Source organism: Pezoporus flaviventris, unplaced genomic scaffold, assembly GCF_033815535.1.
Source record: "Pezoporus flaviventris isolate CSIRO_AGI_PZ_B2104156 unplaced genomic scaffold, CSIRO_AGI_Pfla_v1 ptg000071l, whole genome shotgun sequence".
Classification (NCBI taxonomy): Eukaryota; Metazoa; Chordata; class Aves; order Psittaciformes; family Psittacidae; genus Pezoporus; species Pezoporus flaviventris.
The window spans coordinates 847,157-873,892 of record NW_026892619.1 but is presented as its reverse complement, the minus strand read 5'-3'; the positions used below and the strand labels follow the sequence as shown (position 1 = coordinate 873,892).

Here is a 26,736-nt window from a genome sequence, read left to right as displayed (position 1 = left end):
TGCTCCCCAAAACCTACCTCACAGGGATGTTGTGAGGCTTAAAGAATGCAGAAGGACTTTTGCTAATGCCTGTCAAGAGTATTTCTGTCATTTATTTACCCAGTGGCCCAGATGGTGGCATCCAGCCTACTGTAAGTTGGAAAACTCCATTTTGTTCTCAAGGCGCTGGACTGTGTAGCAAAAGCAGAGCCTGAGCTGTGTTGGATGCCCTACTGCTGCTGCCACAAGGTGTCTCACAGCATCTCCTACCACCAGGCTCTGGGAATATCAAAACTGTCAAGTTCTGGTTTCCTAATCAGTGTACACCTTGCCTTGCTACCAGTGCAAGGCAGCAAGCACAGGCTCTTCACACACCATGTAAATAAGGAAATCCCTGAACCTCACTTGCATTCAATGCTTGTCATTTTGATGAGATATTAACAATAACATTACAACAAATGTAAACATTAAATAATAGCTTTTTCTGACCCCTGCAGATGCTCTGCTCTTGCTTACAGCTCAGTTTTGGCCAATGATACAATTCCCTTCACCTAATGGCTGCTTTTTAAACACAGAGCGGGCTTTACTGTAAGCAGACTCCCTTTCTGCAAGTGCCCCAGTGTTAACAATCCTTTGAATCAGAGTCCAGCAGCATGCTCTCCATAACAAAGAGCTAACAGAACCCTCACAGGGTTTGGCTTGAAGTGCAAGATCTCATTAATAGTAAACCTTTCCCCTTCCCAGTTTCAGAAACGATGGTGCTAGTCCATAAGAGAACACCCCCATGGCAACTCACTGTTCTGCATGCAGTTTAATATCACAGCCATGCTCGTCTATACAGCTTTTTGTTTTAGCTGAGATGGTTTATTCCTCCTGGTCCAAGTTCTCTGGCAGGAGCACGTCGGTGCCTGAGCCCTCCTGCTGCTTGTGCTTCAGGCCCAAGGCACGGGTCACAAGCCGCTTGGCCACTGCTGTGTCCGTCTGGGGTCTCTCTTTTGCCAAGTGAAGGAGTTCTAGGTACAAATGGGTGAGAAACCATCAGGTTAGTGCTCGTTCAGGAAGTTAGTGCTTGTTCAGGAGCAGGCTGGTGGCTAACCAGGGGCCCGGCAGACAGAAGGACTGATGTCCATTTCCTTTGTTCCATTATACGTTTAGCCAAGGAGCACGAGCAATCATTCTATGCATCGCCAGTAAATTGCCTTTCCTTTTAGCAAATCCCCCTCCTGCTTTATACTCAAAGATTTTCCAATGGCAGTTCAAAAGCTGCGTGGCTCTAATTAAGCTCGAGCTCTTCGGCAGTGGGAGAGAGAATCATTCCCCATTAGCTTTCAGGAAAAGCTTCCTGGCCACCTTCAGCGTCTCTGCTAACAAAATGAAGCTACACAGTCCAACCAAACAGAACCAAGTTTCTCCACACTTGGGGATGTTTGAGCTCAATTTAGACCAAGCAAACCAGCAGAAAGCAAGGGAATAAAAAAATCTGCATTTCTTAAAGACTACGTGGCTACAGCAGATGCTTTGGGAAAGCCCTTTGGCCACTAACTTCCACTTTCTGGCACACGCCTTGCTTGCTCCAGTCTCACAAAAAATGAATACACCAAACCTTTGCCAAGGGCGCAGCGGGTTGGATTTGGTGATTTCCTACTCATTTACCAGCAACTGGGTGCAAATCTATTATCCAGTCAGTAATGAGGCTTGGCTTGGCTTTCTCAGAGGTTTTCTTAATAAAAGCAACAGGGGCAACGCAAAGCTTGGGAAATAAACCTGCCACTCTTTCTTGACAGGAACAAAGGAAAACACTAAAAGATAAGAGACACTGTCAGCTAAAGAGCCAAATCTGTGTTTGGAAAATACCTGCTATTGAAATTGAATACAAGAGTTTATAGATGATGTTCCCCAGCAGTTTATAACCCGATTCAGAAGTGCTCCAGCACTGAGAATTAGGAAGCGGGAGTGAAAAGAGATGCTGGGGAGTGTGTAAAACCCAAATCGCATCCTTTGATGTGCCATTGAAATCTAGCAGTCTTTAAAACTCAGGAATTTCCAACTGTGACAGTGTCCCTTGAACCCATTCATAGAAACTTGTTTAACTGCAGTGTACTGGAGAAGTAACAGCATCATTGTACCTTCAGCAAAGTCTCTGCTGCTACCAGGTTCATGGCATTTCTTTACTGTGGCAAGTATAACTGATTACAATATGATTTTAAAAAGCAATAAAAGAAATAAACCAATGTTAATGGCTAAGCTTAACAGTTCTTTTACCTTCACCTGATACCGAATAAAATGACACCAACCACAAAAGGGCACTGTTATTGCTTCGGTCTTCCTGTGCTCACAGCTACAGCTCCACCTCCCTGCTGCACACAACCCTTCACTTCAAGCTTCCCATAAGAGAAGCAAGTAACACAAGAAAAACTAAGCCTGAGTTCTAGCAGCCCACTGAGCTGATGAGAGAACAAAAAGCAACAGGATTTGGTGCATTTTGCTTCAGTCCTTGTGCAGCAGGAAAAGAAAAGGGACTGAAAACACACCCATACATAACAGCTGTAGTTCTGCTTCCTGTAAGCAGAATATAATGTCATCTCACGCTGCCAAGTCATTCTTGTCATCACATCCACCCTTGCTGCTGCACATGGGCACAACCAGCATTGCTGAGGTAGGAAATTTTACCAGGAATAGAATACAAGTTGGCTGCAAACACTGTTAAAAATATAACTTCACCCTCAGGCTTCTACTGAAGACTCCACACAACAGCCCCATGTCCTGCAGTGCCAATGAGGCTCTAAAACACCAACTAACCCCAAGAAATATAGCTCCTTAATATATATTTCCCCGTTTAACATGTCATGGTGACCACTCAGGATGTAAAAGGCTGGTAAACCAAGGATACTAATAATTAAAAGACTGACTTACTTGGTCGCTGAAGGGCCTTGATTTTGGACTGCTTCGTGGCATGGATCAATGGTCGGATCTTTAAAGCAGGATAACGTCGCCCCAGGGCTTGAGATGCTTCAAAGAACAAAGAGTGTTGAAATCAGCAGACTGTATATGGTAAAGATCAGTACGTGGTATAATAGTGAGTAATTTGAGCTCCAGCAGCTGCTGTGTTATCTCAAGCCTTGTGCTAAAAGAGCTAAGCTCATTCTAGTCACCTCAGGCTTATAGGAGCACAGGCAGAATCCCATGAAAATACAGACATGTTTTAAAAGACAACTCTGACATTATTAGACTAAATAAGAAGGAAGTTACAAGGAAGTTTTTCCCTGGATGAGCTTTAAGGTCACTTCCAACACAAACCACTCTGTGATTCTAAATCCCAAGGAAAGAGCATAGGCTTTGGGCCTGCTGGATGCAAACATCTCTTGGGATGGCTCAGAGCTGAGCTTGGCTGTCTGTCCCAAGAAGGCAGGTTTGGCAGGAAGCTTGGTGGCTGCCCTGCGTGCCACCATGCTCAGGAGGTCCCCAGGAGGTCACTGTACCCCAGGCAGGACTTTCTGCCTAGTTAAAGGAGGAATAAACCTGCAGAAGCAATGCAGATTCATTACTAGGAACACAGCACGAGTCACTCCCTATGCAAGAGCTGCCCATCCAAACCAGTTACAAACCTGCTGCTCTGGCAGAGCAGCGTTTCCACACCCACCACAGAATTCCAGTTTCTCCAGCTGGAAAAGCCTTTCAAGTTGGAAGCGTGCGGGAAGAACAACACGATGAACCACGACTGCCCTTGGCAACCCAAGTGCAGGACTCAACAGAGGTCAGTGCAGGGGCACTGTGCATGAGCAGAGACCTCAGCAGCTCCACAGGGCCCTTGAACATGAACCAAGTCACTCTACCTGTGGAGAGGCTGGAGAAGATGCCCAGGGCGTGTGTATCATCAACCCATTGGATTTTGAACCCGCTCTCGCTGAAATGAAGAGACAATGGAATGATATTGGTTAATAAGAGAGAAAAAAACAGTCCCCACACACTAAAACCCATCAACCACCTTGAGCTATCACAAGGACTGAAGTGTTTTCACGCAGGTAGATGGTGCTTTTCAAAGCATTACACCTATTTGACACAAAGGGAAAGAGAAGGAAAGGAGCAGAACATCAGATGTGCCCCTTTCAAGGCCACAACAAGCAATTACCCCCTCAGCTGCCCCCAGGAGCTCTCCTTTTCCCTCAGCCAAAAGCAGTCTCCATTGCAGGCATTGCCCCATCCCAGCAAATGGAAATAGCACATGAAGGGAAATACATAGAGGAGCTTATTTAAAACGTAAATCATGGCTGTTAAGGGATCTGCAGAGGGAAGAGTTCCCATCTGATCCACCAGGGATAGCAAGAAAGGAGGAGGATGGTGGTGGGAGGAAGACACCCTCCTGCAGACACCAAACCAGTTCAGAGCTAGACCTTTATCACTAACCAGGGCTGAACTTCACTCTGCTCCTGATGCAGCGTCACTCCCTCAGGCACAAGGATCTGCTCCCTGGATTTACATACTAAATCTGATCTCCAGCAGCAGAATCGAGCCCTTTTACTTACATAAGCCTTTGCAGGCATGTAATTTCATTGTAATTTCATCCAGGCACCCAAGTGCAGGAACCAAGACGCTCCTAGAAAGCACCTGAAGCCTCACTGACGCCTGCAGCAGTAACATCTGCACATAGCTAGCCATGAGAGCCCTGAAGAACCAGCTATGGTTTAAACCAGGCAGGAAATGTCCTTTAAGGCGCAGAAAGAGCCTGACACAAGGGCACGAAGGTGAAACTAAGGTTCCAGCTCCATCAGGCTGTCTCATTCCAGCGTGAAGGCTGCTCCCTCCATGCCCCTGCTGTGCTCAGGCTCTCAGAGATACTCACTGGAAGTCAGAGAACATTTCCACCAGGTCCTCTGTCTTCAGCGATGGGGAGAAGTCATAGATTTCAGTCACGTGGCCAAAATCCCCCTCGCTGACCTGGGCATCCCTGTAGCTGGAGCAGTCTAAGCTGATCTTCTCGATGCTTACGCTCTTCACAGTTAAATAACCCACAATCTGAGGGGATTAAAGAAGAAAACCATTAAAAAGATGAGGTTTCACCACAAAGATCAATCCACCTCGGTCCCTGCAAACCACTTCTGTGGCTCCTGCCACCAGGTTCAGCCCCAGCGCAGGGCCTATTCCCATGCCCTGGGGCCGAGCCTCAGCCACATCCTTTCCCCACAGTCACTCCCCAGGGGTTGCAGAACACTACCTCTGCCAAGAGCTCTGTGGTACAGTCGTCCTCGAGGCTGCTCCTCCTGGGTACAGCCACGTTCTCCTCTCTGTCACCTGCAGGCAAGTGCAGCTCATGCCACAGAGCATCGGCCAAGCACGAACCCTCCTTGTCCTCTCCGTCCACCACAGACTCCTTCCCACTGCAGTTCTGAACCGGAGCATCTGTCCCATGCTCAGTCTGGTCCTCAGGAGATGATGGCTCAGCACCACACATGGGCTCAGCTGCAGGGAGAGGCTCATCTGGGGCTTCTGTGGGGTTCTGGCAATGGGTCTGCTCCACCTGGGCAACGCTGGGGCACTCATCTTGGCTTTCCAGGTTGGAGGAACTCTTCCCTCCCTCCACGGTGCCAGCGTTCAAGTCCTTGCCCTGTTCTTCAGGCAGTGACGTGATTCTGCTGCTCTCCAGGCCCTTGGCAGTGGTGTGGCTCTCATCCTGGTTTTCCAGCACCAGTGACCCTGCACTTGACTCTGCTTCAGCTGGGTCTGCACCGCAGTCACTGGCTGTAAGGGAGGAGGTTTTGGCACACTCCGATACACCGGCATTCCGGCTGCTTTGGTCTTCAGCTTGCACCTGGCAGAGGATTTTGGTGCCTTCTGGTGTAACACTGTTACCACAGCTCAGATCTTGCTCTTCTGCTTCAGCTGGGGGTTTACTGTGTACAGAAGAAAGGGAATCTGAACAGTCTTTATCCTGACCTTCCTGCCCAGAGAAATCCTTGTTGCTCTGTAACAACAGGACATCCCTACGACACGGGGGACGCTCAGCATTACTATCTCCTGGAACGCACCCTTCACCAGGCTCCTCCTGCTCACCAAAGGCCAAGGAGACATCACCTGAGCTTCCTTCAGGCCTGCCCAGCTCCTCCTGGGCAGTCTCTTTGGGGCAGGTCTCTTCCTCCTGTTCCACATCCCTGCCAGCAGCCGCCGGGTTCTCCTGCTCGCCCCATTCCTCCCTCTTGCGCATCGCCTTGGGCACGTAGAGGGCTTTATCCGGCTTCCTCCTGGGCGGCCTCCTGATCCTGCCGGAGCCCACGGCGGCTCGAGGGCTGTCCCCATGCACGTCCCCAGGGTGCCGCAGCCGCCCCCCTCGGCTCCCCCGGCCCCACGGCTGTGGAGCCCGGGCTGGTCTCAGGGGGTTGGTGCTGGGTTTTTGGTCGCTGGTTTCGGTGGGCAGCCTGGGAACAAGGGAACAGCAAGAGGTGAGCAGAGGAACCCAAGTAATGCGGTGTGTGTAAAAGAGAGGAGGGAAAGCATCACGTCCATGGCAAGACGGCAGATAGGGAAAAAGAATCACTGAATCAGCTGGGGTGGAAAAGACTTTCAAGATCACCCAGTCCAGCACTGCCAAGGCCACCACTAACCCACGCCACTAAGATAGCTGCAGAAAGCAATAAGGTCTCCCCTGAGCCTTATCTTCTCCAGACTAAACCTGCCCAGGTCCCTCAGCCACTCCTTATCACACTTGTGCTATTCTTGTGCAGAAGAGCCTCTGCTTCCTCAATGACTGGAAGATGCCATCAGACACCTCCTCTTTGAAGAGGGGCATCACACACACACTTTGTGCTTGTAATCTTAAACAAACCCCATGACCATGGAAAGAGATGCACTGAGAGAGCTACTGCACCTTACAGCTGCGTGGCAGATCACCGTCCTCCTCCTCCAGCCTTCTCCCACTGAAAAGCTGCTCAACAGATCCATGCTGTCCACGGTCCGATGGATCAGGTACCTGAGGCGGCTGGACAGGGGAGGGAACAGCAGCACACTGAAAGGAGAGAGGGCATCAGCAACTTGTAGGAAGGCAAAGGACAGGCACACAGCAAGGATTTATCAATCCCTCTTCCCAGGTCATTCCCAGAGTAGGGCTTAAATCCAAGCCCAAAAGCCAAGCAGGACATTCTGATATAAAAGAGCCCAAACCCCCTCCTCATCCCAGGTGTCTACATGAGCTTGCTTTGGATGCAGCAGTGGGAGCACCCTGCCTTTGCCTGGGGATCCCAGTGCTGCCTGTGTCCGTGCTGGGAATGGTGGGAGATCACCAGCACAAGCTCCTGGTCCCATTCCACCCAGTCTGAGTGCGCTCCAGAAACCATCAACTACGAACATGACTGGATGAATACAGAACCCATTTGATTCCACTGCATTTAGTCATGTTCTTACAACTTCAGTTCCACTCCTCAGCATTCCACAATGGGTGCCCCATCCCTAGCAGTGCTCAAGGCCAGGCTGGACTCAGGGGCTTGGAGCAACCTGCTCTAGTGGAAGGTGTCCCTGCCTGTGGCAGGGGGCTGATGCTGCTTTAAGGTGCATAATGAATGGTGTATAATGGTGTAAAATGTGCCCTTAATGGGGAAGGGCACAGGGCACAGCTCCCTGGTGACCCTTGGCCTGCAGGGATGCTCCAAGCCAGTCTGGACCCTGCAGAGGGGCTCCAAACCCCACAGGCAGAAAACCGGTGTAAAAAGAGACAAGAGCCCCCATGTGCCGCTGTGTGTGCGGTGCCGTGTGCGCAGCACCCTGCGTGCAGTGCCCAGTGCCACCACCCAGAGGTGCAGGACAGGGTCACCGCTGCACTCACAGCCCAGCACCCACCTGTGGAGCTGCCCCTGCAGCACGAAGCGCTCCAGCTCCTCCGTGATCCTGCCCACGAACTCATCCTCGTTGGGCGAGAGGAAAACCCCATCCATGCAGCGCAGCGCCAGCGTGGCGGCGGGTCTGGGGGGGGGGAGAATAGGGAGGCATGGAGGCACCCACAGCAGCACCCAGGGGTGCCCCGCACCCTGCGGGCCTCCCCTGCAGCCGCACGCATGGACCCTGGTGCAGCCCTGACCCGAATCAGGGCACCCTGCACCTCTCGGCGCCCCGTGCCCCTTCCCCACGCACCCCAGCACACCCCGCTCCGCTCCCCGGGCACCCCCCAGGGCCCCAGGCACCCCCGGACACCCCCTCAGCCGCTCGGTTCCCCGTTACCCCCCTCCCCCCACCGCTGCTTCCCCCCTCTTTCCTCACCCCCTCTCCCGCTCCCAGCCCCCCACTGCCCCCCCACCCCCATGGACCCCATTTCCCGGCCCCCCCCCTCCTCACCGCTCACCGCCAGGCCCGGTCCCAACGGCAGCTCCCGGCGCTGCGCATGCGCCAGGCCCGGCCTCGCCCCCTGGCAGACCACGCCCCTCCGCGGGGTGCGGGCACGGGGGGTCCTGCAAACGATGAACACCCCGAAACCACCCTAAAACACCCCAAAATACCCACAAACCACCCTAGAACACCGCAAAATACCCACAAACCACCCTAAAACACCCCCAAAATACTCACAAACCACCCTAAAACACCGCAAAATACCCACAAACCACCCTAAAACACCGCAAAATACCCACAAACCACCCTAAAACACCCCAAAATACCCACAAACCACCCTAAAACACCGCAAAATACCCACAAACCACCCTAAAACACCGCAAAATACCCACAAACCACCCTAAAACACCCCCAAAATACCCACAAACCACCCTAAAACACCGCAAAATACTCACAAACCACCCTAAAACACCGCAAAATACCCACAAACCACCCTAAAACACCGCAAAATACCCACAAACCACCCTAAAACACCCCAAAATACCCACAAACCACCCTAAAACACCCCAAAATACCCACAAACCACCCTAAAACACTCCAAAAATACCCCTAAACCACCCTAAAACCCCCAAACCCACCCAAACCACCCCAAGTCCCTGCCTTCACCCCAAATCAAACCCCGACCTTCACCACTCGCCCCATCCCTGGCAGTGAGCCCATGGAGCAGCCGCCAGCAGAGTGCTTCAGCCATCGCCCCAGGAGGAATCCCTGGATCATCAGGTCCAGCCATGCCCCAGCACTACAACCCAAGGCACCCAGCACCACATCCACACAGCTCAAACACCTCCATGGGTGGTGGTTCCATCACTGGGCAGCCTTTTCCAATGCCTGAGCACCCTTTGGGGCAGGAATTGATCCTCAGCTCCATCTAAACCTCCCCTGGTGCAGCTTGAGGCTATTTCCCCTTGTCCCATCCCTTGGGTGCAGAGCCCAGCCCCTCCTGGCTCCATCCTCCTGTCAGGCAGTTGCAGGCAGAGATCAGGTCCCCCCTGAGCCTTCTCTTCTCCATCTGAACCCCCAGGTCCCTCAGCCCTTCCCCATCACACTTGTGCTCCAGGCCCTGCACCACCTCCATTGCCTTCTCTGGGCAATACTCACCTTTTCCCTCATCACAAAGGTTCTTCCAGCCAAAATTCCCACTTTCAAGCCATTTCCTCTCCTTTCTTAGGCACACAGCAGCACAAAGCACAAAATGAATCCAAATGATGCCAAGAGCTGGAGCTTTTGGGGGGATAAACAGCACTATGGGCTTGTTCCAGGTGAAGCCAATGAGCCTCACAGGTGCTCAGCGTTTCTAAGTGTAGTTTCACCTTAATGAGTCAATGCACAGGTCCTGGAGGCACCACTGCCCCAGGTGACAGCTGCTGCAAGAGGAAAGGTCCCCAGAAGTTCAATCATGGGACAGAACAGAGACAAGGGCAGCATCACCTTGACCAACTGCCTTCCCTGGGTGTCGTTGAGCACTCACAGCCTCCTCCTCAGCAGGGTTAATCCCTCCTGCCTCTTCCCCATCAGCAGGATGATGGCTGGGAATTACCATATAGATTGGAAAGGCAGGGCTGTGATTTTAGAAGAGCTTCTGCCAGGCTCCTCCAGGCATCTGGAGACCCTCATCCAGGCTTGACCCCTGCACCTGGAGCTCCTTCCTCCAAGGCCAGCCCTGGCCTCTGCCTGATGAGAAGAGCAGTTGATTCCAATTTGGAAGCAAAATGAGGCAAGGCAGCAGCCTACAGCAGCCACCTCCCATTCCCCCCTCCCCATACACACTATTTCCCCCTTTCTCCACTAAACCCATTCCTCCCAAACCTGAAGAATCACTTCACAGACAACAGCCATCCCCTGCCCCACACTTCCCACCAGGATACACTGGAGAGCGGCTTTGGACAAGGGCCTGCAGGGACAGGCCAAGGGGAATGGCTTGAACCTGCCAGAGGGGAGACTGAGATGAGCTCTGAGGCAGAAGCTTCCCTGTGAGGGTGCTGAGGCGCTGGCACAGGGTGCCCAGAGAAGCTGTGGCTGCCCCATCCCTGGCAGTGTTCAAGGTCAGGTTGGACACAGGGGCTTGGAGCAAGCTGCTCCAGTGGAAGAGGTCCCTGCCCATAGCAGAACTGGATGAGCTTTAAGGTCCCTTCCAGCCCAAACCAGTCTGGGATTCCATGGACTGCTCAGCACTGATGGCTCTGCTCACCCTGCCAAAAGCCACCCCTCTTCACACCCTGCCTGCTGGGTGCTGCCCTCCCTTCACCCATGACAAAACCAGGGCTCCAGAAAGCGAACTGCCTTACCTGGGCTTACAGGGCAGGAGCAGAGCTGCACCCACATGCACAGGTCCTGACTCAGTCCTGGCTCCAGGAGCAGCCACAGGTAGGAATACTGGCAGGGATGGAGCAGTACTGTATGGCTTTAGGATGGGAGGAGGATGCTTCCTGGTGGAATTGCAGGGGAGGACAGTGCAGGAAACCCACAGCAGGAACTGAAGAAACCCATTCTGAAGCCAGGTAAACAAGGGGTATTTTTGCCAAAGCAAGCCACAGTTGCACCAGTTTGGAGCTGTTGTCCATTTCCCAGCCTGACCATAGGAATGTCTGTGCTGGGCAGAGACCTGGTCCATAAGCTGGAAGTTAATAACTGGACAGAAAAGAAGGATCACATCACCCTCTCCTTTGCCTTTTGCAGGTTCAACCCTGCAACCCATCACAGGTAACAGTGATACACTGAGCTTTACTCCAGTCCCTACAAACAGGCATGGATAAAGCTCCAGAACTTCGCCACGAGATGAGTATCAGCAAACATCAAACCCAGGGCAACCAGGACACTGGGAAAAGCTGCATCTTCAGTCTGACCCCCTCTATGCACCAAGCCAGGAGCCCTGTAGTAAAGCCCAACCACAGCACACATGCTACAACACCCTGCCTTTATCGAGGGACATGGATGTACTGCAGGAACATACAACTGGAATTGCATTGGATCTCCCAGGACCATGCCAGACAATCGTCCCCTCCTCGAGCTCCTTCCCTGAGCTGGGATTTACCACACTCCCAGAGCTTGCCTTGGTTCTGACAGCCAGCCACCCCTGCAGCACAGGGAGATGGTTGTACACGGAGTTCAGTCCTCCTGGTGCTTCCCTAGTGAGATCCAAGCATTGACCTTGGAGACGCAGCCAGCTCTGCGCCCCTCCCACCCTGATTGTGCTGTAGCTTGACTATAACTGGGCTCCAGTTAATAATTACCCTCACTCTGTAATTACCCCTTGCTGATTTCTTTGTTAACATTTGCAGGGAGAGGCCTTTCTGCTGCGCAGGGAGCTAAAGATGTCTCGGCTTCAAGACAACACAGCCGTGCCACTTGCTGCTGCAGTGTTTCACCAGGCATGGAGCAAAACCCCTCTCTCAAGCCAAGCAGCCTGCAGGGAGATGCTGGGGGCTGCTCACTTGCTGCTTCACCCCCCGGCTAAGCAGACACAAGCTCCCAACCTACAGGAGAGGCTCATTAAAGAGTACAGGTGAGCACAGAGTGCTGCTTAAGAAGCTATTCTTACTACTGAAATGGGCCAGCAAGGGAGGCAATGGGAAAGGATCTGTAATGAAATGGGGGAGGAAGGGAATTGGAGGGAGTACAAAGAGAAAAGGGAAAGAAACAGTCCAGGAAAAGGACCCGACTGATGAGGGCACAGAAACCAAACCAGCAATGTTCTTGCTTTAACATTTTCCCCTCTACCCTCAGAGTCTCAAGGGCTCAGACACTCTCATCCCCAAAGCAAAAAGTCCAACATCCTGGGGCTAAATCCCAGTTTATGTTCATGCACCCCTCAGCTGTGCATGTCCCAGCTTAGAGAGGCTGGCTCCTCCTCCAGGGGCCAGTGTAGACCTTTACACACCCAGTCCTTCCCTGCAAACACACTCAGGACAAGCTGCTACCAAGCACAGCCTCAGGGCTCCAGGAGAAGTGGCTGCATTCCAGTCCAGACCTGCAGGATGATTCACCTGAGCAAGAGACACAGTCAGAGGTGAGCCCAAGAGCGTTATCCCAGCAAAGCCATCACCTCCTTCCTGCAAAGGCCACCACAAACCCGGGTTTCCCTCACTAGAGGCTGCTTTGCAGCACTGTTCCAGCAGTCATCACCACATGAGCAGCCAGGGCTCCTGCCCAGAGTGCAATACCCACATTATCCAGAAAGTCCTCAGGAAACAGGCAAGTGCAACAGTCCCCGATTCCATCTCTCCTCAAGACCATCCCACCACCCTTTTCCCAGCCCTGTCTCAATTGAACACACTGCTGGTGGCAATCTTCTCCAGCGAGACAGCCACTTCACGCTCCACGTGCATCACTGCAGGGCTGGTGGTGGGAGAAGGCTCAGAGGCCTGAGAATCCTTGCCAAAGGCCATCTCCTTGTTCTCCATGTGCAGAGCAACGTGGGGGAGAAGCTGGTGGTAGCTGAGGGTCACCGCTTCCTTCTGGTATGTGGTGTCGTGGTGGTAGGAGACCAGCTCATTGCTGAAGTTCACCGTCTCCACCGCATTGCTGGGGCAAAGGCAGCCACAGCCCAAGAGGGTTGCAAAAGCTCTCCTGAAGTCTGCGTTGAAGGTGTAGATGATAGGATTGAGGGAAGAGTTGGCCCACCCAAACCAGACAAAGATGTTGAAGACGGTCTCGCTGACACAAGGCAGCTCTCCGGGCTCATGCAGATCAGGATCACAGAAGGGCACCATGCAGTTGAGCACGAAGAAGGGCAGCCAGCAGAAGACAAAGACGCCCATGATGATGGAGAGGGTTTTGAGGACCTTGGTCTCCTTCTTGAAGGAGTTCTTCAGGGAAGACTTGTGAGGGCAGTCGCTGCTGTGGCAGCTCTGGGCATGCTCCACCGCCCTCTCCAGGGAGGAGATGCTGCGGATCTGCCGCCGGGCGATGCGGAAGATGCGGGTGTACGTCACCAGCATGACGGCAACGGGGATGTAGAAGCTGACGAGAGAAGACGAGATGGCGTAAGTCCTGTTGAGGCTGAAATCGCAGTTCTCCTCCTCCCCGGTGATGTTAAAACCCAGCTCCTGTTGGGTAAGGAGCTCCCGATCCTTGTGCCACTTCAGCTGCACAGGGATGAAAGAGATCAAGAGGGAGAGCAGCCAAGCGAGCGCGACCATGGTGGAAGCCACGCGCTGCGTCATCCTCCTCTCATAGCGGAAGGGGTTGGAAACGGCCCAGTACCGGTCCACGCTGATGATACACAAGTTGAGGATCGAGGCTGTGGAGCACATGATGTCAAAAGCCACCCAAACATCACAGAAAGCCCCAAAAGGCCAGAACCCCACCACCTCGGTGGCAGCCTTCCAGGGCATCACCAGGACAGCCACAAAGAGGTCAGACACCGCCAAGGAGATGATGAAGATACTGGTGACCTTAGAGCGCAAGTGTCTGAACTTGACCACAGCCACACACACCAGGGCATTGCCCAAGAGCGTGGAGAGGATGAGAAGGGACAGCAAGGTAGCTGCCACCACACGGAAGGACAACTTGGAGCTGCTTTCCTCCACCCAGCTCTTCCTCCCGCCGGTGCCATTGATCACATCCTGCCCACCTCCTTCTGTGGAGGAGTAAAAACCATCCATGGGTTCCCCTTCGTTTCAAGTCCGAGAAGTTCCACAGCTGTTCAAGTCCCCATCAGCACCCAAACCCCCTTTTCACTGCTCAGAAGCAGCACCAGCAATCCTCCCAGCTCTCACAGCACCAGAAATGCCTGCAGCTCTCACCACTTTCCACGTCTGCTTCTGACTGCAATTTTCCCCTCTTTGCCACCCCACTTTGCTTTCCTCACAGCTCACAGAGGGCTGGCACTCACCTCCTGCATTGCATCAAACCTTCCTCCCTCTTCTCCCTCAGCAGCTCCTCATCCACTGTTGATGTGGTGCCTGCTACAGCATCCCAGTCAATCCCTTCCACGCTGGGACTTGCTGCCAGATGCAAGAGGGAATCAGAGCGCTCTGCTCTTGCACAGCCTCTGCGCAGAGATCAGGCTGCTCTGCTCTCTGCTCATCCCGCTGTGCCTCTGGATTTCACACCAGGTCCATCCTCTGCGAGCCAAGACGATGGCAGTGGGAGGCTGCAGCTGACAGGGGAAGTTGCTCGGGAATTAGGCGATAGGATTGAATGGGTAAAATAACAAACATTCAAGTGGGATTTGAGGCTCTTCAAGGCAAATCAGCAGGAAATTCAGTGTGCTTGAGCTCTCAGTAAGAGACACCTAAATTCACCGAGTCACAGCTCACATGTATGACCCCACATCAGTTGGTCCCCCTGTCCCAAGCCTCCTGGCTGCAAAGGGGCTCCTTTGATTGAGAAATGTCAGCAAACTCTTCCAGGAAAGAAGTTTCCACCAGAGCTGGCTCTACTCAATGGGGACCTGCCTTTGGGAAATGCCTTGCTGGAAAACTGGCCAAGATGGGAAAGAGCAGCAGCAGCAGCTTTCCAAATCAAACTGAAGGCACAAGCAGGCAGCAGAGTGTGAGTTCACACCACGCTGGAGTGCATCGTGATGACCCCTGCCTGTTCCAACAGCTCTTCTGAAGCAAGCAGCAGCCAAGCTCCACAGAGGCAGCTCAGCTGCACTGAGATTTAATCACCCTGACCTTGCACCCCAGGCTTTGCACAAGCCCACAGTGAGCAGGAGCTGCCCAAGAGCAATTATTCCCTTGAACACACAGCACCAAGCAGCTTATCCCCAAAGCAAACAGCACGCTCGCTTTGTGGCAGGTCACCGGAGCTCGGTGCCAGCGTGCCACAGCAGTGACTTCGAAGGCTTTGTTTCATTAAGCCTCATTAGTTCCATCGTCTGCAGCCTTCTCCTGCCAAGTGCCTATGCCGGCAGGAGCAGCTAGATGGCACCAGCCACCGGCTCACGGCTAAGCACCCTCACTTGGGTCTTTGTGTCAGGCCAGCTCCCTCCCTTCTGTAATCCTTACCAGAGTTACATCAGAAGAGGGCTCTCTCACTGCCCAGAGCAGTGCACTGTCCTCTGCACCTCAAAGGGCATTTTCCCACATATTCCCTATATTAGGAACAAAGATTTTCCAGATCTAAGTTGCAGGACACAAAGAGGATGTCTTCATTGCTCAAGAGAGCAGCAATGGTAGGTAATCTGTCCTATGGCATTGAGCCATGGCAGAGGCTTGGAGTGGGAGCTCATGGCACACAAGATGCACATGCTAAGCCAGGAGGCGTTCCAGGAAATCATTCCTGGAGATACAAGGAGCTTTCTTCCTCCTTAGGGGCTTAGAAACACCTCAGAGAGGCTCTCGCCCTCGCGCACAACTCACGCTGAAGCAGGCATTGGAAGCTGCGTTGGCAGGAGCAAGCAGATGGGAAGGGATCCAACCCGTTACCCAGTTTCTGGGCATCTCGGAACACACCTAATGAAGACAGGACCCATCAACTCTGCTGTCAGAGGCAGCCAAAACGCAGCTCCTCAACCAGACCCCAGGCATTTCCTGCTGTTCCCAGGTTAACTCCTCCCGCCGGCTGGCTGTGATCTCTACTGAGAGCACTGTTTGCTGCCTTCTATCACTAAACTGTTGCTCCGTTTCCCCACATAAGCAGCTGCTATTTTTGCTGAGACTCAGTTAAGTCCTATTTTAACCAGCACTCAAATAGGAGAAGATTCCAGTGTGGTGGCAATTCAGCTCTAGGTTTTCATTTTTCATTTCCTCACCCAGCGAGAAGCTGCCCTCGATTTCCCTTCCCTGCTGGCGCACCAAAATATCCTTCCCATTCTCCATTCAGCCATCTTGATTACATTCCCCACTTTGCATCAAAGGGAGAAAATTGCCAGCCACTTCATCTAAAGCAGCAGCTGCTTGGGTTTAACTCTTCAAAGCCTCTTCCAGAAGGGCTGCCTCAGCCAGATGCAGCACAGAATGACAGAGAGCATTTGCTCCTACAGGAATCACTTAGAGCTTCCCTTCCAGGGAAGGTACAGGTGATAGCAGGGGAGAAATGAGGGGCAGGCAGATCTGTGGGCTCCCTGCAGCCATGTGAGCCTTGAAGCTGCACCTGTTAGCTGCACAATGGTAGAACAAGATGAGCTGAAGCAAATAAAAGGAAGTGAGCCTTTCCAAATGATACTCAACATTAAGGCTGTACAACCCCAAACCCAGCACAGGCTACTTGTAAAAACAGACGACTTCTTCCACATAATAACTGCTGGGCCTTTTTAAAGGCAGAGAAAAGACTGGAGGCAAAGTGCACTACAGCAGTTAGACAGCTTGGGTTGTGACAAAGCAGCCCAAGAACCTGCTCGTTTCCTGTCAGCACAAGTTTTATCGATGCGGCAGCACAGCTGGAACAGCACTAACACACAGTGACCTGTGGCACAGGGAAAGAAAAGGAGGCACCACAAGGGATTCCGTTTCCTCCCTTCCCTTTTATTACACATAGGCAGAAAACACAGTGGTTTTTCTCCCATTTACTTACAAAGCTTCAAGTCATTTCACACAATTCCATGTGCAGCCCGGGTGAACTGCTTCAGCACACCTCCTGTGGCAGGAGTCCACTCTCCAACAAAGCAACAACGAAGGCAGAGAGAACACAGTACCATAGTGACACCTGGAATTGCTTCCCTTGCCCTCTGGGACTAAAGCTGGGTCACCAGTAATGCCCAGGGCATGGGAACTCCAGCCCTCCTTTACTGTTCACCCAACCTGCCATCCACGTGGCTCCAGCAACAGAGCTTGGTGCAGGAAGCAGCAGAGAAATGGTGATGGGAATATGGGAATACATTCCGAGTCAGGGAGAGGGGCAGGGAGGACTGGTTACACACCAACACGGAGCTGGTCCCTCCCCTGCCACACACAGGCTCTGTGAACAGAAAGCCCAGTTTCTAGCACGTTCCTCTCTAAAAGAATTCACTTCTCCGTGTTCAGGATCCAGCTTTCTGCTCTCCCCTGTGCATACATGTAATAAAAAAGTGACCTGCAAAAGATGAGGATTTCACTTCTGATGGGTAAAGAAAGCCTCTAAAAACATCTTCAGTTGCTGTGCTCAGGTGGGTTTGCATTAGAAACACTGCCAGAGTTTTGGTTTGGGGCTTTCTGGTCATCTATAATCTTGTGGAATTGCAACATCAAGACTAAAGGCAAAGACAAGGCTGTTGTAGGAAACTGGCCTCAGGGAAAGGGAAAATGATGCATCCCTTCTCCTCCCATCCCAACTCACTCAATATGAGAGCTCAAAGATCACCCTGCAACTCCCAGCAAGTTTTGCAAGCAGGGAAGATACAAAAATAGCTCAGGTTTCAAGTAAGAGTGAGCAGCAAGTTGTAGTGCAGCACCCACGAGCCTGTGTCCCAACCGGCAGCGTCAGGACCGCCTTCAGCTCAAGATCTTTTGCAGGTCTCCCTTTTAAGGCCTTAATGTCATTACAGAAAGAGGAATTCTTTTTGTCTTGTGCTTGCAATTGCTGCCCTCTAGAGCAGCAACAAAATCTCCTACAATTGAACACTTATAGTGTCTAGTTGCCCACGACCGTGCAAAATACAGACAGGGAGGGATAGAACTACCAACGGGTGTGTAAGCTTGTTGCAGGTAACTTATGGCAAGGACAGTACTTAGGTGCCAAGTGTTTTAAACAACCACACAAACAGCCAAATGTTGAGCAACTGCAATACTGCTGCAACTCAGGTTCTCAACATCAGCCACAGCGAAGGGAAAATGAAAAACGAGCACTGTTATGGACATAGAAGAGTATCTTCGCCGGGTGGAATAGTGAAGGGCATTCCCAGAGGGAAGACTGGATGTTGCAGTGACTTGGGATCACAAGTCAAATTGAGACCAGCGGAGATGTTGGCACAGAGATGACAAACACCAGCTGGGGCCAGTTCCAGAGTGGATTGTCATGGCAGGAGATCCTGTTGCTGAGCAAAGTGATATCCATGAAGAATGGGGGGGTGTTACCCCTCTCCCCAGAAGTTCTAGTCATTAGTTAAGGAACCTTAAGAAACTTCTCACACTGCAGCAACAGGATGCTGTTGGGTCTTTAGAGATTCAGTCCCAGAGCTGTTTTGGGTTCAGAGGAAGTAGAGGGAGTCTTTTGTGCCAAATCTATAAAGACAATCACAACAGAAAGAGAGTAGTTTTCATCAGTAAGATGAACTACATCAACCGCCTCTATAACTAATACAATCTCAGTCTCAGTGCTTCAGTATTCAATTACTGTTCCCTTGGAAACCCAAGCTTTATGTTTGATACGGGATGCTGAGCATTCTTCTGCTCTGAAACTTGAGAATATCATGTGCCCAAATAGGAAGAAGACTATATGGACAGTCTGTGCAACTGTTCATTAACTGATTCCTGAAAGGAAAAGTAAAACCTATTTACCCCTGTCCAAGACAGGTCTATGGAAAACTCATTGTGCAACCCTTAAGCTCTGGTCACTCACTGTTCCTAAATAAAGACTAGGTTAGTAATGGTTCTAGCAGACATCATACCTATAACATAGGACGTAAGTACTGTGAGACACAAAAGATGCCGTGTGCTTGGCCAGGTAAAACTCCTAGCAAAGAGACCAAGTCTGGTAGTGAAAGTCATCACTGAGCAGGGATACAGGAAAGCTTCCTTTCAACCCTGTAACTGGAAGCGGGAAGGATTCTAGCTCAGACTTCAGTTCTGGACCCCGTTGGTTTTGCAAGGCTGACAGCAGTTAGCTAACACAACTTACTGATATCCATACCTCCATCAGACTCAGAGAGCTTCTCCAGTTCAGCTTCCAGCTCAGCATCAGAAATGGGTGGATTCAGCACCTTCTCGGGAACAGGAGGCAAATCCACAGGCTCCTTAGTTGAGTCCTGCAGGAGACTGTCCAGCTCCTTCTCAAGCTCCTCAGTGTCCGTCTCTGCTGATTAAAGGAAACATTCAGTTCCAAGAAGAATTAAGCAGCATCTTCACAGCAGACTGTGTTTCAGCAGAGACAAACAAGCTGCAGCATCACACAGGAAGAGATTCTCTCTTATAAAACAAAGCAGTAGCCACTCTAAAAATAGATCTAAATCAACACGACACAACTCTGAACTGAAAGCCACCAGCACTTGAGACTACAAGGATCTGGAGATGCACAAATACCCACTGTCAGAGGAGACAATTCACTGTCAGTTCTCATCCCCTCTGAAGGGATCAGTAGCAACAGCTTTGGTATTTCAGTGAGCAATTATCCTTCCAGGAAGGAAGGCTGGTATGTGGGGAGGGAGCAGGGAAAGGATGCAGCACAGAGGGCCAGCAGTGGCAAGAGAAGATGAGCAAAGGATAAAAAGCCCAGCACATACCTAGACCATTGATCCCCACTCCAGCCAGAGTCTGGGCTACTTCATCTTGAGTATCACAAAGCTGAGGAAAAACAGTGTTTGATATTGAATAAACCCTCATGTCTTACTGCAGCCACTTATGTCAGAAGTAGGTAACAAAACACAAAGTCCCAAAGTTGACTTAGAGGCAGAGTCACTCCAAGTACACGGAGCTGAAGTTGCTCAAGAAGTAATCCTTTCCTGCTTTTTACACCAGCTTATGCAGACAGACTGCTCTCTTCATTTCAACTCCTAACAATCCCATCTCCTTTCCCATCTTGAACTGCAGATTATGGATTGGGCAGTTTTAAGACCCTCTTTTCAAGCACAGCTGCATTCCAGCTTGTGTTTCATTTTAATACATCCTGCTGAACGTTTTCAAGGAAAGCTGGGTGCTTGTGCAATGCTCTAACCAAAAGAACACACAAAATGCACAAATTTCAGGGAAGCTGTGACTACTAGCTAGCAATAAATGCAAATATATAAAGCCAGTTATCTGAAGACCTCTGCTTGCTGATCTAAAAAGATCAGGAGCAAGTTTGCTCTGGTGACACGTGGGATAGAAACCAAACAGCCTCAGCATTAGTGGCTGGGCAAGCCTGCTGTGTACATCTACACACCACTTATTTATCTAGACAAGCTCTCATGTCAGTACCTCTTGTATCTGATCCACCAGGTTCTCTGCCCTCTCCACAGTAACATCCTTCATTGACAGTTTCAGAGCTCCCACACCAGCCTGATAGGCATTAAATACCTTCAAAAATACATAAAAAAGGAGAAAGATGCACAACGCTAAGAACAAACACCACCTTCTCTCAAAACCTGGTACCCAAGCAGGACCCCTAGAGAAGCATTAGCATTCAAGCAGAAAATGAAGCCATTTAGAGCAATACCCCAACAGCAGATCTGCCACTTCCCAGAGCAGAGAATCAAGTCCCACCAGCCAGCCTGCACCCACCCCTCAGACATGAGCTCTGACAAGCAGGTAAAGCAGCACACAATGGGAAGAGCAGGGCTAGAGTGAGAAGCACAAGACAATATGAACACGTTACCATCTGGTCAGTCTGGGAGGCGTAAATCCTGTCCAAGATCCCCTGCACTGCATCCAGCTTGGAGTGAAGCTCTTCAATGCGCCTCTCTGTCCTTCGTTTGGACTTCAAACATCTCAGTGCCTGGGGACATGAGAGACACAGCCTGGGATCACCAACCAGGCAGCAGCCAAAGAAAGTGTGAAGGAATCAAAACCAGGAAGCCCACTGCAGCAAGGCACACACACACCAGCTGGCTTTAAGAGTTCAACGCTTTCATTTCGCTTCACCACCTCACTCTGGACAAAAACATCCTTATCTTCACCTTCAGGAGACCTTTAGCCCCACCAACCTCACTTCAACACAACTAAGATCAAGCACCCTGGCCATTATCTGCAGCTATGGACCAGCTCCAAAGCACTCGTAGTTCCAAGTAGAATGGGACTTACCAATTGTTTCTTCCCAGCTCTACAAGCACTCCGGGCATCCTCTTTACACCTGTACAGATGCACAAAGGAAAAGCTCAGTCCTTTGCAAGCAGTAGTTATTTTACAAATCAGCAACCAGCCTCACTGCTTTACTCTAACCCAAAGAGCAACAATGCATTTCAGACACAACCACCCTTAACCCATTGTTGCTCCTCAGCAGTTGTTCTTGAATTCATTCCAAACCTTTGCAAAAGCTTTGGGCATCCATTCACTGCACGTTGTTTTTATGGGGATAAGGAACAAAGAGTGGAAAACCTGCCCATTCACATGACTGTGACTACTGTGTTTACAGAACAGGAAGAAGCCTGCACCTTCAGAAACAGCTTCGTTCTAACTAGGTCACCGGAATTCAAAGTTCCACATCACACAGAAGTTCTTCCCACCACCCTTCCCCAAATTACTTCTCTGCTTCCTGGGAAAGGGACTCCACCTTCTGTGACAGCAGCTGTTCACTCTGCATCAACTGATAAACTCCAATGTCCACATCATTCATCGGGGAGACTTTGGCATGAAGCCCTCGGGCAAACTTCACTATCTAAAGGGAGAAAACCACACACTCGAGTCACTTGTCTCCACAATCTGTGCCTGAACTAGAAATACTCCAACTCTGATGAAAGAGAAGATGTTTTTACCCTGTTTAAGCCTTGTAATAGTGATGAAGACGTATCAGTCACCATATAATCAAATATTAAACTAGCCAGGATCAAGTAACATCAGTGTGAAAACAGAAAGCTTGACTGGAACACCCTAAAGCTGCCCTGCTGCACTGACCAGCGTATGGCAGTGTCACACTTCCAAGCACTTCAGTACTGAACTGCACAGTGCAGTACCACGGGGAAAAGTGCCATCTTAGAACAAGACTCTTATCTCTGCAGTTCCTGACAGACAGGAAACCCTTCTCACAGAAAGCAGAACAGTGATTCTAGTGGCGTGGAATGACTTGAATTTGGGTAGCTAGGGACAGTCAACCTGCAGGCAGACAGCTACAGTACCTGCCCATTTTCTAGCTAGTAACATCATAAATGTTTAAGAACCTGTCATGCAAGACTGAGGATTTAGTCTCATGTATAACCAGGTTACAATGTTGGAGCCCACAGAATTTACTTTCCCAAATGAAGAACACCCACATTGTTCCAATAAGGTATTCTTTCCAGCCAGATGAAATGCAAGACAGGGATTATACCACCCAAAAGCAGTCACCTTTACCCTGTACCTTCTCTCCGTTCTGTTCCAGGATCGTGACCCTCTTTTCCTTTTGCAGCTGGAGAAGCAGCAAGTAGAACGTCCTTTCATCTGGACAAACACTGGCACAGAGGGAACGCAGCTCCGAGAGGGCAACAACGGGGTGAGAAGAGAGTGCAGAGTTCTGATAGAGGCGATAAACTTCCTCTGCCTTCTCCTGGAAGGAAGCAGCAGAGCGGGCTGTGAGCGTACACAGCACTCTGCCTCCTCTCACAACAACTGCAAATCCACACCTGCTTCCTCCTACGCACTGAAGGTGAAAAGCCAGACACATTCTGAGCCAGACAAGACTCACAGAGCGAGTTGTACATCAACATTCAGAAGCAGCTGCCATGCTTTCAAATATCACCATTAATGGGATGAAAAAACAGCATGTTTTCGTGAGAATCAGAACTACAGCACTCACTTTCCCCGTGCAAATGCGACTAACACAGGAACCACACAGGCAGCGCCCTGGCTTCCTCAGCACATCTCGAAATCCCACCTCCCACCCCCTGTTTAAAACCAACGGAAGCTTTTCTTTAATCACAGAATCCTGGAATGGTTTGGGTTGGAAGGGACCTTAAAGCTCCTCCCGCTCCAATCCCTGCCACGGGCAGGGACACCTTCCACTAGAGGAGGCTGCTCCAAGCCCCTGTGTCCAACCTGGCCTTGAGCACTGCCAGGGATGGGGCAGCCACAGCTTCTCTGGGCACCCTGTGCCAGTGCCTCAGCACCCTCAAAGGGAAGAGCTTTTGCCTAAGAGCTCATCTCCATCTCCCCTGTTTCAGCTTAAAGCCATTAATCCACACTAGAATTGTGCTCATCAAGTCATTTTGCATCATGTGTACATGAGCAGAGGAAAAAGTTTTCCCCATTTCAAGCAAGAGTTATGATCCACTTCAGACCATTGAAACAACTCCAGACTCCACATCAAGGCTTGTGGTTTCTACAACATTTTCCCTCCTCTGCCATGCATATCCCTTCTGAAAGCTGTGGAATACCCACTGCAGAGGGAAGGCACTGTCTGCTATCAGGGTAACTACAAATAAAGGAACCCAGCCAAGGAGATCTCACATTTCTGCTGGTCCCAGTCATTTAAATGCCACTCGCATGCAATAGCAGCAAGTCTTGTGGCTAAGGCAGAGAAACACAAAGAGGGACCCATGCTCTGCCCAAGTCAGTCAAGTTAAACGCAACCCACAGCTCTACCACTTACAGTGTGCCAAAGGAAAGGGGCTTTGACAGGATCCAAGGGCTGAAAACTCAGAGGCAAATCAACCTTTAATAACGCTCATGCAAGCTGCACTCGGTGATACATGGCTGTGACAGCAACTGCTGCATCACCTGTGTGCCCCTGCAACGGGTGGCACTCAACATGCAAGCTCCTCTTGTGTACCACACTTGCCCACAAACCTGAGCCTCACAGCATGCTCCTTGCTCCCCTCGACAAGCAAGCCTGCCCCTCCTGTTTCCTAGAAGCCAGTGAGCAGCCATTGTTTCAAGGAACATCTGCAGATATGAACTATTTCTTCGCCCCGAGTTATCCCATCCACCTTTAGCCACCAAATTAGTACAAAGGAAGATCTGTTCCATGCTGATCCTTCCTCCCTAGAGCACAAACCGAGTCACGATGTTTCTGGAGATGCACGACCTCGCGCAAGCTCCCAACACCACTCACCTGAAGCAGCTCCACATAAATCAGAACTTCCTCTTCTTCAGGTATCTTACTGTCACCCAGCACGCTGGAAAGAGTCCACTTCAGGGGCTTCAAGATGAAGACTCCCACACCCCAGGAGATCCAGCTGCTGTCTACACTGGCCATGAAGTCTGACTCCCTCTGCATCTTGCCACGTCTGGAGGAGAGACACGCATGCAGAACTGAGTACGGTCACTCTCCACCTTTCCACCAGCACAGAGAACCATGGCCTGAAACACTGCTCTGGACTTTGTACATCCACAGGGCTGGTGGCGTTCCCCAACACCAGGTTCTAGCTGAAGCATGAGGTGTCACCACTGAGTACAAAGGTGCGCAGAGGTCTCCCTGCCTCCCCACTTCCTCTGGCCACAAGGGTCTTTTGTTTACCGTTTTCCAGTTTCCCAGGTTTCTGGCTTAAAATTGATGAGGCAAAGAGGGAAACCAATGGGAGGCTCCGCTAGACACCTGGGGGTATTTCAGTGGGCATTAAACTGCACACATAGCTTGTCTCATACCCACAGACCAGGGGCTTATGTTACAGTCTCATCTGCATCCTGCTGCTCTTGGACCTTTAAAGGGTACCAGCCCCGGGCTCTCGTTTCACACTGCAGAGCCCTTGGTTACAAACACCATCACTCACCACATCCCCACATGCAGCTGTGTGCATCATATCAACCGCTTTGGGGAACAACCCAGCCGAACACAAAGCAACCCTGCACCTACACCACGGCATTCCCTTGGGATGCCCTGCACTCCCCCTGCACCTCTGCGAACCCCAGGGTGAGCTCTAGCTCCCTGTCCATGCTTTTCCTTGCACAGAGCTCCCCAATTCCCTATCACACACACAATATAACCCCGTATTCCCCTGGAACTCCCTGCGCTCTCCTCCAAGAGCAGCACCAAGCTTTCCCTCATGTCCCCCTGCACCCTCCGTTCACCCTGCACCCCCCAGCGCCCTCCCTGCCATGCACACAGCCAGCATCTTCCTTCCGGCACGCCATGGAGCTCTCCGTGCCCGCATCCGTGCCTCAAAGCTCCCTCATGCAACCACCCGCCTCGCAGAGCCCCCTCCGCGGCCTGCCCGCCGCCGGTACCTGAGGAGCTCCCGGAGGACGGTGCCGAGGCCCAGCGGGAGGCTGCCGCGCCGCTCGAAGCCGTGCTGCAGCTCTCGCAAGCAGGTCCGCACCGCTCCCCGGCGGCGGCCGCGGGCCAGCACCAGCCCGACCCAGAAAGCCATCTTACTGTCCCACTCGGTGCTGTTCACCTCGCGGCTCTGCTTAAAGGCCGAGAACAGGAAGGCCATACGCTCGTCGTCCGTCTCCCACTCGGGCGGCAGGTCCCCCGCCGGGGCCGGCCCAGGCGGCTCCCTCCCCGGGCTGCACATCTACGCGAGACCCCGGCTCCGCCGCGGCCTAGCGCCCGGCCGGGACCCGCCTGGCTGCCGGGGAGCCGCGCACCGCGCAGGCGCACTGCTCCCCCCCCGCCGCCTTTGTGTGGGCCGCGCCGCGCCGCCTTCCCTCCGCCCCGGCCTGCAGTGGTACGGGCCTGCGCGTGCGCATTGCGCGGCGCCTCAGGCCGGTGCGGTCATGGCGGCGAGGGGGAGCGCGGTGAGCGCGGCTGGAGCGGGCCTTGGAGCGCGCAGTGCAGCCGGTGCCACGGGCAGCGCCAACCCACGGCACCCGGCACCACATCCACACAGCGCAGACACCTCCGCGGGCGGCGGTTCCCTGTTCCAGGGCGTGACAACCGCCGCTGTGCGAAGGCGTTGTTGGGAGTCTGCAAGCGAGCCTCCCCTGGTGCAGCTTGAGGCCGGTTCCCCTTGTGCCATCCCTTGGGAGCAGGGCCCAGCCCCTCCTGGCTCCATCCTGTCAGGCAGTTGTAGGCAGCCATCAGGTCCCCCCTGAGCCTTCTCCATCTGCACCCCCAGGTCCCTCAGCTGTTCCCCTTCACTCCGTGCTCCAGGCCCTGCTCCAGCCCCGTTCCCTTCCCAATGTCTCCCTTGTAGTGAGGGACACAGGATTCGAGGTGCGGCCTCACCAGTGCCCAGCACAGGGGCACAATCCCTGCCCTGGCCCTGCTGCCCCGCTGGTGCTGACCCAGGCCAGGGTGCTCACGGCAAGCACCACTGCTTAAGCAGAGCTGCCACATTCTGGGTATTGCTGGGGGTCTGTATTCACCATACGTGACACCTTTTATTCCGGGCAGAACAGGGAGGCATCAAACTGTGTCTGGGACCTCAGCGCCAGAATGGGCTCACTTAAGGGACTTAGAATCGTACAATGGTTTGGGTTGGACAGGACCTAAAGATCATCCAGTTCCAACCCCCTGCCATGGGCAGGAACACCTCACACTAAAGCATGCCACCCAAGGCTTTGACCAACCTGGCCCTGAACACTGCCAGGGATGGAGCATTCACAACCTCCGTGGGCAACCCATTCCAGTGCCTCACCACCCTAACAGGAAAGAACTTCTTCCTTAGATCCAATCTAAACTTCCCCTGCTTGTTTTAACCTGTTACCCCTTGTCCTATCACTACAGTCCCTAATGAAGAGTCCCTCCCCAGCATCCCTATAGCCCCCCTTCAGATCCTCTGAGGTCTCCACGCAGCCTTCTCCAGGCTGAACAGCCCCAACT

At 52.0% G+C, this 26,736-nt stretch overlaps 3 protein-coding genes across 4 annotated transcripts; all 3 read right to left on the bottom strand.

The window, feature by feature from the left end:
- Positions 1-775: 775 nt before the first annotated feature.
- Positions 776-7,970, bottom strand: R3HCC1 (R3H domain and coiled-coil containing 1). Its single transcript, XM_061472412.1, has 7 exons — positions 7,804-7,970; positions 6,839-6,976; positions 5,192-6,389; positions 4,820-4,992; positions 3,813-3,883; positions 2,893-2,988; positions 776-992 (listed from the first exon to the last, which is right to left on the bottom strand). Exons 1-7 carry the CDS (start codon positions 7,896-7,898, stop codon positions 844-846), a joined length of 1,920 nt encoding a protein of 639 aa, XP_061328396.1. The 5' UTR covers positions 7,899-7,970; the 3' UTR covers positions 776-843.
- Positions 7,971-12,478: 4,508 nt separating this feature from the next.
- On the bottom strand, positions 12,479-14,312 carry LOC133279061 (D(1) dopamine receptor-like). Its single transcript, XM_061472413.1, has one exon. The coding sequence runs from the start codon at positions 13,947-13,949 to the stop codon at positions 12,606-12,608; it is 1,344 nt and encodes a 447-aa protein (XP_061328397.1). The 5' UTR covers positions 13,950-14,312; the 3' UTR covers positions 12,479-12,605.
- Positions 14,313-16,736: 2,424 nt separating this feature from the next.
- CHMP7 (charged multivesicular body protein 7) lies at positions 16,737-25,590 on the bottom strand. Of its 2 annotated transcripts, none has more exons than XM_061472408.1 (10): positions 25,197-25,590; positions 24,085-24,259; positions 22,396-22,581; positions 21,584-21,717; positions 21,144-21,192; positions 20,719-20,838; positions 20,322-20,420; positions 19,649-19,709; positions 19,060-19,224; positions 16,737-18,431 (listed from the first exon to the last, which is right to left on the bottom strand). In XM_061472408.1, exons 1-10 carry the CDS (start codon positions 25,484-25,486, stop codon positions 18,367-18,369), a joined length of 1,344 nt encoding a protein of 447 aa, XP_061328392.1. In that variant the 5' UTR covers positions 25,487-25,590; the 3' UTR covers positions 16,737-18,366. The 2 variants fall into 2 exon arrangements, with proteins under 2 accessions (XP_061328392.1, XP_061328393.1); XM_061472409.1 differs by having other exon boundaries at positions 19,060-19,221; positions 25,197-25,589.
- Between the last annotated feature and the right edge of the window lie 1,146 nt (positions 25,591-26,736).